General features: G+C 45.0%; 1 protein-coding gene and 1 non-coding gene across 2 annotated transcripts; both read right to left on the bottom strand.

Annotated features, from left to right (window-relative positions):
* Positions 1-5,577: 5,577 nt before the first annotated feature.
* Positions 5,578-8,879, bottom strand: RPS13 (ribosomal protein S13). Its single transcript, XM_032166528.2, has 6 exons — positions 8,725-8,879; positions 8,534-8,582; positions 8,274-8,352; positions 6,601-6,770; positions 6,241-6,341; positions 5,578-5,655 (listed from the first exon to the last, which is right to left on the bottom strand). Exons 1-6 carry the CDS (start codon positions 8,745-8,747, stop codon positions 5,622-5,624), a joined length of 456 nt encoding a protein of 151 aa, XP_032022419.1. The 5' UTR covers positions 8,748-8,879; the 3' UTR covers positions 5,578-5,621.
* LOC116477617 (small nucleolar RNA SNORD14) lies at positions 5,837-5,927 on the bottom strand. Its single transcript, XR_004250561.1, has one exon. It is a non-coding gene; the product is annotated as a small nucleolar RNA SNORD14 (small nucleolar RNA).
* Positions 8,880-11,249: the final 2,370 nt, after the last annotated feature.

Here is an 11,249-nt window from a genome sequence, read left to right as displayed (position 1 = left end):
GCTAGTACTATCTACCTCATAGAGTGACCATGAGGACTAAATGAGACAATATGGTAGTTCCCCATTGTCCGCAGAGGGTATGTCCCAAGGCCCCAGTGGTTTCCCGAAACTGTGGACAGTACAGAATCTTTTATATGCTATTTTTTTCTACACATACATACCTATGATAAGGTTTAATTTATGAATTAGGCACAGTAAGAAATTAGCAACAACTAATAATAAAATAGAACAATTACAATATACTATAATAAAAGTTATTTTACATTTATGAATTATTTCTAGAATTTTCCATTTTATATTTTCAGCCCACTGTTGACCATGGATAAAGGAAACCATGAAAAAGGGGGGAAACTACCATACTTACAAAATACTCACTGCAAGGCCGGGCGCGGTGGCTCATGCCTGTAATCCCAACACTTTGGGAGGCCAAGGCGGGCAGATCACCGGAGCTCAGGAGTTCAAGACCAGCCTGACCAACATGGCAAAAACCCGTCTCCATTAAAAATACAAAAATTAGCCAAGCGTGGTGGCAGGCACCTGTAATCCCAGCTACTCGAAAGGCTGAGGCAGGAGAATCACTTGAACCTGGGAGGTGGAGGTTACAGTGAGCTGAGATCATGCCACTGCACTCCATCCTGGGGGATAGAGCAAGACTCTACCTCCAAAATAAAATAAAAATAAAAAAACAGGGAACAAGGATGATGCGCTGGGGCTGGTTTGCATGGGCTCGCAAGAGCCAACTCTCAAGCTTTCAGGAATGCTGCAAGCCAGTTAAACACGGGCATTATTAAAAATCATATAAACTCGCAGATAAAGTATATTCAAAACAAGTATAGTAAATCCTCAGAACTCACCGCTTTCTAACTATTTCACACCATTTAAGTATTATCCATGGTCTCTGTGTCATTTATGTCTGTTATATCTGCAGAGGAGAGATACGATGTAATGGTCTGCTCCTGAGCATCTCATACCAACCCCTGGTTGTAACATCCCATTAGTAACTTGAAATCAGCCGTAGTGGGAGTTCCAGAAAGTCTAATGTACAAATAATGAGTTTTGCAAAGAGAACATAGAAAATAGTGGGGAAGAAATTATTAAAGGAATAATTCAAGAAAATTTCCGAGAACTGCAAGCCAATTTTGACTGAAATAGTTCACTGAGTTCCTTGCAAAACATGAAAAAAATAAAAGCCAAGGTATTTTTGCAAATTTCAGAACATCAAGCACTAATAAGATGATCCTGAAAGCATCAAGTCAAAAAAAAAACAAACCACCAAGTTACAAAGGAGTGGGAATCAGAATAACATCTGACTTCTCGGAAGTAGCATTTGGTTTTTGTTTTTAAAGCTATAAACGATAAGTGATGCTAAAAATGTTTAAGGAAAATTATTTCCGGCCAGGCACGGTGGCTTATGCCTGTAATGCCAGCATTTGGGAGGCCAAGGTGGGCGGATCATTTGAGGTCAGGAGTTTGAGACCAGCCTGGCCAACATGGCGAAACCCTGTCTCTACTAAAAATACAGAAAATTAGCCAGGAGTGATGGCGGGCACCTGTAATCCCACCTACTGGGAGGCTGAGGCAGGAGAATCACTTGAACCTGGGAGGTGGAGGTTGCAGTGAGCCGAGATCATGCCATTGCACTCCAGCCTGGGCAACAAGAATGAAACTCCGTCTCAAAAAAAAAAAAAAAAGAGTCAAAATATCCAGTGTTTATCAGCAATTCAAGGGGGGGATACAGAATAGGCAGATGCACACCTAAGTCTGGAGTTCAAGGAGGGTCTGCCCTGGAGGTATGAATTTGAGTGTAGTAGCTTTAAAGATGGCATGGAAAGCCATAGATTAGATGAAGTTACCAGGAGTTGAGATGAACAGAAAAAATGAGGTCCAAGGACTGAGCCGTTTGTTAGGGACTGCTAGAGGCGGTGTTTCCCACATCCTCCAAAAGAGAGCAAATCAAGAAAGAGGAAGACAGAAGATAAGGAAGGAGGAATCTGACACTGGAGACAGAATATTCGGATTGATGGTGAACGGGGATCCCAGAACTACAGGTCTCAGGGTAAGCTGTCTAAACTGGCACTAGAGGATGAAGCGTCCTGGGAGGGTATCACCAAGGAAAAACAAAAAGAGTAACCCTGTTTGAATATACTGAGATTAAACTATGGCTCAAAGTTTGGAGATGAGATAGAAACAGGAACACAGAACTCTAAGCAGATGGAAAAACAAGGTAATTACTAACTTTTTTGTAGATATATTTGCAGAATTGTAAATATGGAATCACATCAACACTGTATATAAAAGTCATAGCAATGTAAATATAGAATATTGATTGAACCATAAACGATTACAGAATTATGAGGATGCCAGGAAAGGGGCATAAAAATGTTATTTGGAGCAATTCTCCTAGATACCCCAAAAATTGAAAACAGGTACTCAAACAAGTACATGTACACAAATATTCAGAGCAGCACTATTTGAAACAGCCAAAAGGTGGAAACAATCCAAATATCCATCAACTAATAAATGCATAAACAAACTGTGGTACACACAGGGAAATACTATTCAGCCACAAAAAGGAATGAAGTACTGACACATGCTATGTTAGTGAACCTCAAAAACATCATGCTAAGTGAAAGACTGCCAGACACAAAAGGTCAGATACTGTATGAATCCACTTATATGAAATATCCAGAAAAAGCAAATCCATAAAAACGGAAAGCGGATTGGTGGCTGCTAGGGGTTGGTGGGGGGAGTAAAAAATGGGGATAACTGCTTAATGAGTATGAGCTTTTTGTTTTTTGAGACAGAGGTCTATGTTGCCCAGGCTGCTCTCAAACTCCTGGGCTCAAGCGTCCTTCCCATCTCAGCCTCCCAAAATGCTGGGACTAAGTCAAGAGGAGTGTGAGGTTTTGCTTCAAGGTGATGAAAAGTGTTTTGGAACTACATAAAGGTGGTGGTTATACAATATTATGAATAAACAAATGCCACTGAATTGTTCACCATAAAATGGGGAATTTTTAAAATGTGAATTTCACCTCAATTTTTTTAAAAAAGAATGTTACTTAGAAATAAGAAGGTGGGCCGGGCGCGGTGGCTCACGCCTGTTATCCCAACATTTTGCGAGGCCGAGGTGGGCAGATCATGAAGTCAAGAGTTCAAGACCAGCCTGACCAACATGGTGAAACCCCATCTCTACTAAAAATACAAGAATTAGCTGGGCATGGTGGCATGCGCCTGTAATCCCAGCTACTCGGGAGGCTGAGGCAAGAGAATTGCTTGAACCCGGGAGGTGGAGGTTGCAGTGAGCCGAGATCGTGCCACTGCACTCCAGCCTGGGCAACAGAGCAAGACTCTGTCTCCAAAAAAGAAAATAAGAAGAAGGCATATTATATATCAGAAAAACAGCTATGTATTTAAAGTGGTTGCCCTCATCTTCAGGAAGGTGGGGCTGCAAGAAGGAAAAGATTGTTTTTAGTTATGTCTTATCAAATGATTCAACAGGCTGGGGCGCAGTGGCTCACACCTGCAATCCCAGCAATTTGGGAGGCCAAGGTGGGCGGATCTCTTGAGGCCAGCAGTTTGAGACCAGCCTGGCCAACATGGCAAAATCCTATTTCTACTAAAAATATGAAAATTAGCCAATCATGGTAGCAGGCACCTGTAACCCCAGCTACTCAGGAGGCTGAGGCACAAAAATTGCTTGAACCTAGGAGGTGGACGTTGCAGTGACCCAAGATCATACCACCGCACTCCAGCCTGGGTGAGAGTGAGACTGAAAAGATAAATAAAACCACATACATGTGTAAGTTTAATAGTAGTAAGATGGGCTGGGCACAGTGGCTCACATGAAGTCAGGAGTTCAAAACCAGCCTGACCAACATGATGAAACCCCGTTTCTACTAAAAAAAAAAAAAAAAAATACAAAATTAGCCGGGCATGGTAGCTCATGCTTGTTAATCCCAGCTACTTGGGAGGCTGAGGCAGTAGAGTCACCTGAATGCGGGATGAAGAGGTTGGTTGCAGTTGAGCCGAGATTGCGCCATTGGACTCCAGCCTGGGCAACAAGAGTGAAACTCCGTCTCAAAAAAAAAAAAAAAAAAAAAATAGGCTGGGCTCAGTGGTTCACACCTGTAATCCCAGCACTTTGGGAGGCCAAGGTGGGCAGATCACGAAGTCAGGAGATCGAGACCATCCTGGCTAACACGGTGAAACCCCGTCTCTACTAAAAATACAAAAAATTAGCCGGGCATGATGGCAGGTGCCTGTAGTCCCAGCTACACGGGAGGCTGAGGCAGGAGAATGGCGTTAACCCGGCAGGTGGAGCTTGCAGTGAGCTGAGATCACGCCACTGCACTCCAGCCTGGGCGACAGAGCGATACTGTAAGATGGACACCTACCACTTGAAAAGATGATTTTTCAAGGAAGAAAACAGTTGTTGAAGGAAACCTACAAATTCTAGGTGCTCACATGGATAGATTAGGACAAATAATGTACATATGCTGTTTCCAAATGGGTCAAAGATGTTAGAAAAAAAAAAAGCATATGGAAGCTTTTTTTTTATTTTTATTTTTTGAGACAGTCTGTCACCCAGGCTGGAGTGCAGTGATGTGATCTCAGCTCACTGCAACTTCCACCTCCTGGGTTACAGGTGCCTGCCACCATGCCCAGCTTATTTTTGTATTTTTAGTAAATGACGGGGTTTCACCATGTTGGCCAGGCTAGTCTTGAACTTCTGACCTCAGGTGATCCACCCACCTTGGCCTCCCAAAGTGTGGGGATTACAGGCGTGAGCCAGTACGTGCAGCCATTTCTGAATTCTGAAGGATCATGGCTCTGTAAACAAACACCAGCCAGACATGCAGCTTAACCATTTGTAAGTCTTATAACCTTGAACCACTCCCTAGGGTTGTCTGAGATTTTACTCATTCAAGCAGCAATACCCATGTACCCCATTAGGTTAAGAATTAAATTAAAACACAATACCAAAACAAGTAAATCTTACTTTAACCCATCCAAAAATTTTCAAAGGCCAGGAACCCAAGCCCATTTCAGATATTCTTCCTAAACCCCCAATGCTCCAGACAAAATGTGCCTGTTTACTGTCCCCTAGATTCCTTCATCTTTAACCCTCACCACAAGATCCAATGTCTGTCCATATCAGATTCCCCTCCCTCCAGTGACACTTTTATAATGCAAAAACCACATTTACTTTTGCACCAACCTAATATTACTATTTCTGATGCTACAAGTGGTTAACATCTGCCAGGGACCTATCTCAGTCTTTAACATTAAATGTATCAAAAATACCTAGAAACATTTTTGCCATGACACCAAAACAAACACAAAGGCATTATTTCCTAGTGTCTTCCAGTTCTCCATGTTTAAAGCAACCAACTATAAGGTTATAAGCTGCTCAACTGGTTTAAGGGGCCAATCAAGGGATGTGATGGACACTATCTTTCTGCTCCCTGGAATCCTAACATCAATCTCCTAAAACACTTCCCCAGCAAACAAGATCAACACGTATGAACCACTGACATATATACATTTTTCTTCTAGGAAAATAAATATGAAACATGCTTTTAGTTAAACAATCATTTTATTGCTTGAGTACACAGACAAATTTATGCAACCAGGGCAGAGGCTGTAGATGATTCACTGAAAAACAAAAAAGGGGAAAGAAAAAATCAGGATTAATACCGGTCCCTCCACATTCATTAACAGAATCTCCCCACTAATGGTGCTATTCTCAGTTAATAAATCCAAACTATATAAAGTGCACCAAACTACTAAATACCTGAACCAACTCATTGTGTTCAAGCACAATGAATGAAGATGTTCACTCAGACATCCAAGGAAGAACTGGCCAACATAAGGAAAAACGTTTCTGGTGGAAACTGCGAATGTCTGGCAATCAATCATCATAGTGAGCACTTCATGCAAAAATTAATTCAAACTCCTGGGAGTAGAGGTATGAAAGGAAAATCTACCTACTATCTAAAAGAGAGTCAAAGGGTTTATTCATGCTCTGAATCTGGCATCTGCAACTATGGCCCTCTGCTTGTCTTTATTAAAGCAGCCACACCCATTCGATTATGTATTGCCTGTGGCTGCTTTCCCACTACCAGGCCAGAGCTCAGAGCAGTTAACCAAATAGCCCCGAGGGGTGAACATATTTACTACTAAGACTTTTACTACTGGCTGACTCCTATTCTTGGTAACAACAAAAGAGTTGATACTTACTATTTCCAATTGGGAGGGAGGACTCGCTTGGTCTTATAATATCGAGCCAAACGGTGAATCCGGCTCTCTATCAGAATCAGACGGAATTTAGCATCCTTATCCTAAAAATAAAATTTGGTGCAATTCAAGAAAACCACCCAAAATGACTGAACATTATCAAACATTAATAAGAGAAGGTAGAGCTACCATGCACTTTCTCTAATGAAAATCTCTTTGGGTAGAATTTGAACTTCAAAGCAGCAGTACACTAGTTTGTGTACTAAGCCACCTTGGATAATTCAAACCAGATGCATTACATTTTACCGAAAAAATTTAGTACAAGCAGTCCTATTTAGCACCAGGTTTTATTTATTAGCTTACCTTTCTGTTCCTCTCAAGATGCTTTCGAACAGCAACTGCTTTCTTAATTAAATGGTAGAGATCTTCAGGAAGATCAGGAGCAAGTCCCTTAGACTTAAGAATTCTTAAAATTTTATTGCCTGTCACAAAACGTACTTGTGCAACACCATGTGAATCTCTCAGGATTACACCTGAAAAGGGAATCACGCTTTAATTTTCAACATGAAACAAACTGAAGAATGTGATGATGTCGAGGCTCAGAAATCAGGGCATAGTTTCCTATCTGTAAGATGGGGGTATACTTTTATATGTCACAGAAACCAACATGAGAATGCACATAAAGCTCACTCAGACATCCAAGGAAGGTTTACCCAACACTAAGGAAAACCTTTCTGATGGAAACTGAGAATGTTGGAAAACCATCATGACAGTGAGCTTGCTGGAATACAGATGACCAAAGGAATTAATGAGATTCCACAGCTAACATTTATTGAGAACTCTGGTCATTCTTCTAAAAACTTTACACGTTATTTCTTTTAAACCTCTAATGAGTTCTGACTTCTTACAATCTATGACATATTTTCTTTTGATGTGTCATACCTCCAATTAGACTACAAGCTCCAGGAGGAGTACAGGTATTTTGCACCCCCCTCCCCCTTTTAAGAGGTGGGATCAGGTGCTGGGGCTCACGCCTGTAATCCCAGCACTTTGGGAGGCCGAGGCAGTGGATCACCTGAGGTCAGGAGTCTGAGACGAGCCTGGCCAACATGGTGAAACCTGGTCTTTACTAAAAATACAAAAATTGGCCGGGCGTGGTGTGCGTCCTGCAGTCTCAGCTACTCCGGAGGCGGAGGTTGCAATGAGCTGAGATCGTACCACTGCACTCCAGCCTGGGCGACAAAGTGAGAATCGGTCTCAAACAAAAACAAAAACACACAAATTAGCTGGGCCTGCTGGTGGGCGCCTGTAATCCCACCTATTCGGGAGGCTGAGGCAGAATCGCTTGAATCCAGGAGGTGGAGGTTGCAGTGAGCTGAGATCGCGCCACTGCACTCCAGGCTGGGCGACAAGAGCGAGACTGTCTCAAAAAAAAAAAAAAAAAAGAGGTGGGGTCTGTCACCCAGGAGTGCAGTGGTTTCATCATAGCTCACTGCAGCCTGGGACTTCTGGGCTCAGGTGATCCTCCCACCTCTGCATCCCGAGTATCTATCTGGGACTACAGACACATTGCGGCTGGCTTTTTTGGGCGGGGGAGTAGGAGGCTAGTATATTCTCAGGCCCCAGAACCATGTTCAGCACATAGAGGGCAAACATTTGCTGAATGAAGCCACTTGCACGAAGTCACACACAGCTGAGATTCAAACCACACCTAAGTGTGAGGAACTGTGTCAGGCACTCTGCTTAGCCAATTCCAACTCCTTCACTTGATAGCTGTGTGATTTGGGGCTGGATAGTATCCAGCTCACTGTACCTCTGTTTCCTCAACTGTAAACTGGGGGGAAAGCCACGAAGATTTATTTCAAAATATTGTGGTCAGAATTAAACGAAATCAGTACATGTGAAGTGCTTACAATGATGCCTCTAGCACGGTGCCGAGACCATAGTTTTGGCGATTTTTAAAATAACTTTACCATCTACTAGATCCTACAAGTCACTCGAGGACAGGCGAAAGAGGCTATATTAGACACACTCACCGATCTGTGAAGGAGTCAGGCCCTTCTTGGCCAGTTTGTAAATCTGCTCTTTCACGTCGTCAGATGTCAACTTCAACCACTGTTACGGAATAGAAAGCAACCTTAGAATAAGAGCCCAGGAATGGCGCCGAAGAACAGCGGCCTCTCCTTCCGCAAAACCGCGCTCCTCATACACGCAAGTTCCTCACCCTGGCGTCGCTTCACCCCAGACAAATGCCACCCCCTCCCCGGATTCTCCCCGGTCCCAGCGCGCTACTTACAGTGGGGACGCTGCGTCGATAGGGTAAAGCCGACTGGGACAGGCCCTTCCTGGGGAGAGAAGCAGTCTCGAGGTGAGGTGGCGGCTCGTGCCAGAGCAGCCCAGAACATCATCCCCTCGGCCCGCTGCCCACAGTCCCTCTCTTCCTCCCACCCCCCCGCCCAGCAATCCGACTTGATGCCCCGAGCTCACCCGGGAGCATGCATGCGACCCATGATGGCGGCGGTCAAGCAACGAAAGGAGAGCGAGAGTGGAAACGCCGCAGGAAGCCAACCAACACGCAGGAAGTGACCTCACACGTCCCCGCTTCCTCGCACGCAGAAGGCGGAGCTACGCTGCGCAGCCACCGGCGTCTGTGTGACTACATCTCCCGAAATGCATTTCAGCGTCGCAAGAGATTCGTCAATCGGCGGGGCCTCATCCCGGCATGCATCAGTCTTTAGTCAGCCTTGTGGCCAGAGCGGGAATTTGAGGCTGACGCCAGCTTGCGTCGAAATTCCCTACTGCGGACGCCGAGATCATAAAGATTCGAATGCTGCGCTGGGGGTGGGTATGGAGCAGGTAGGGCTGGAAGAAGCAGACATACACAGGTGTTTGCTCATTCACCAGTGCCTGGCTTTGTCCTGGCACTAGATCCCTCAGAGCCGGCCCTGCGCCTAATAAATTAACAGATACAATAGCATGTGATGAGGACCACACGGGAAGCCATGGTAGCGGCTACCGCCCAGCCAGTGCTTCCATTTCTCATTTCTAAATCCTACCCTTATCTGTCAGGGGAGAGTCACTGACGGTGAAGAACCGGTCTAAGGAGTTGAGCCAGGTCCCTGCGGATGCTTGCCGCCCTCCGCACTCGAATTCCCTTGCGCAGGGCTCTGGGGCGCTGGGCTTGCCGGTGAGAAGGATTGGGCAGAGGCTTACGGAGCCGTGTTCCCAAGTGAGAGAGTTGACGGGCAGGGAAGAGCCTTGGGAGCAAGATTGCAAAGGCCAAGAGGATGAGGGATAAAATGAGGCATTTGAATTTCCTGGGAAAAGGGAACCGTCAAGGAAGAAGCTTTTTTTTTTGAGACAGAGTTTCACTCTTGATTCCCAGGCTGGAGCGCAATGGCGCGATCTCGGCTCGCCGCAACCTCCGCCTCCCGGGTTCAAGCTATTCTCCTGCCTCAGCCTCCTTAGTAGCTGGGATCACAGGCATGCGCCATCACGCCCAGCTAATTTTGTATTTCTAGTAGAGACGGGTTTTTCCATGTTGGTCAGGCTGGTCTTGAACTCCCGACTTCAGGTGATCCGCCCGCCTCGGCCTCCCAAAGTGCTGGGATTACAGGGGTGAGCCACCGCGCCTGGCCGGAAGAAGATCCTTTAAGACAGACCTAAGCTGGGCAACATGGCGAAACCCCCTCTCTATAAATACAAAGAATTAGCCGGGCGTGCTCGCTCGTGCCTGTGGTTCCAGCTACCAAGGAGGCTGAGGTGGAGAATCTCTGGAGCCGGGAAGGAGATTGCGGTGAGCCGAGATAGCACCACTGCGCGCCAGCCTGGGTAACAGAGCAAGACTGTCTTAAAAAAAAAAAAAAAAAAAAAAGAAGGAAAGAAAGAAAAAGACTGACTCATTGCTGGTACACAACAATGCGTTGAAAGAATGGGCAAATGAAGCAGCTTTTTAAAATTTTAAAAAGTAAGCATAGCTCTAGGAAGGAGGGAGGTCAGTGAAATCAAACTCCTGTCGACAAGCTTAAAGTAACTGGCGAGACTCTGGGAAACTAGATACTGAAACATCCGCTCTTATCTTTTAACCTGTCACTGTTTGAAATAAAGTTAACAGGGATAGCCGGGCGCGGTGGCTCACGCCTGTAATCCCAGCACTTTGGGAGGCCGAGGCAGGCGGATCACGAGATCAAGAGATCGAGACCATCCTGGCTAACACGGTGAAACCCCGTCTCTACTAAAAATACAAAAAAGTTAGCCGGGCGTGGTGGCCGGCGCCTGTAGTCCCAGCTACTCGGGAGGCTGAGGCGGGAGAATGGCGTGAACCCGGGAGGCGGGGCTTGCAGTGAGCTGCGATCTCACCACTGCACTCCAGCCTAGGTGACAGAGTGAGACTCCGTCTCAAAAAAAAAAAAGTATCAGGGATAAAGAGAGAACCCTTTATAACAACAAAGGGGTCAATTCTCCAAGAAAACAACACCCCCACCCCCCAAAAAAAGCCATAATCTATCACTATTTGATTAATAACTTTTCCCAAAGCATTAGGAATTTTAGTCAAATCGGGTACCCTATTTGGGTAATGTTTTTTTCCTAGCAAAGTTAATCATTAGCCAATTTTACATTTTTAGTTCAGATATGGAATCGGTATCTCAAATTTAATATGACTCCAATTCCCAAACCATGCCCCTTTGTTTCAGTTAAACACGATCCTGTTTGCTCAAACTTAATACAAACCTAGGCGTCTCCATTTTTCTCTGATTTCCCTCTGTCATCCCAGCTCTACCACAAGAATGTATCATGAATATGTTCCCTTTGCCTCATTTCCACCTTAAGTCCTAGCCACCATCATCTCCCATCTGGGCAACTCGGTAGTATCCACACCATCTGGTCATGTCCCCACTCTAAACACAACCCACTCTCCACCTAGCAGTCAGAGTGATCCATTAAATACATAAAGCAGATTAATTCATTGCTCCCCTCTGTAAATCCCTCCCATACTTTCTCAATGCACCTAA

This window comes from Hylobates moloch, unplaced genomic scaffold, assembly GCF_009828535.3.
Source record: "Hylobates moloch isolate HMO894 unplaced genomic scaffold, HMol_V3 SCAFFOLD_11, whole genome shotgun sequence".
NCBI lineage: Eukaryota > Metazoa > Chordata > Mammalia > Primates > Hylobatidae > Hylobates > Hylobates moloch.
Note: the sequence above shows the minus strand (reverse complement) of the source record. Positions and strands in the feature narration are given on the sequence as shown.

Bases quoted from the DNA above. Each gene is read 5' to 3' on its own strand.
- RPS13 (XM_032166528.2), bottom strand. From the start codon at position 8,747: ATGGGTCGCATGCATGCTCCCGG. The intron at 6,771-8,273 runs GTGAGTGTGTCT...TTCCCTTTTCAG, and splicing joins CCTGACTCCTTCACAGATCG to GTGTAATCCTGAGAGATTCA. The intron at 6,342-6,600 runs GTAAGCTAATAA...TTTTATTTTTAG, and splicing joins ATCTTGAGAGGAACAGAAAG to GATAAGGATGCTAAATTCCG.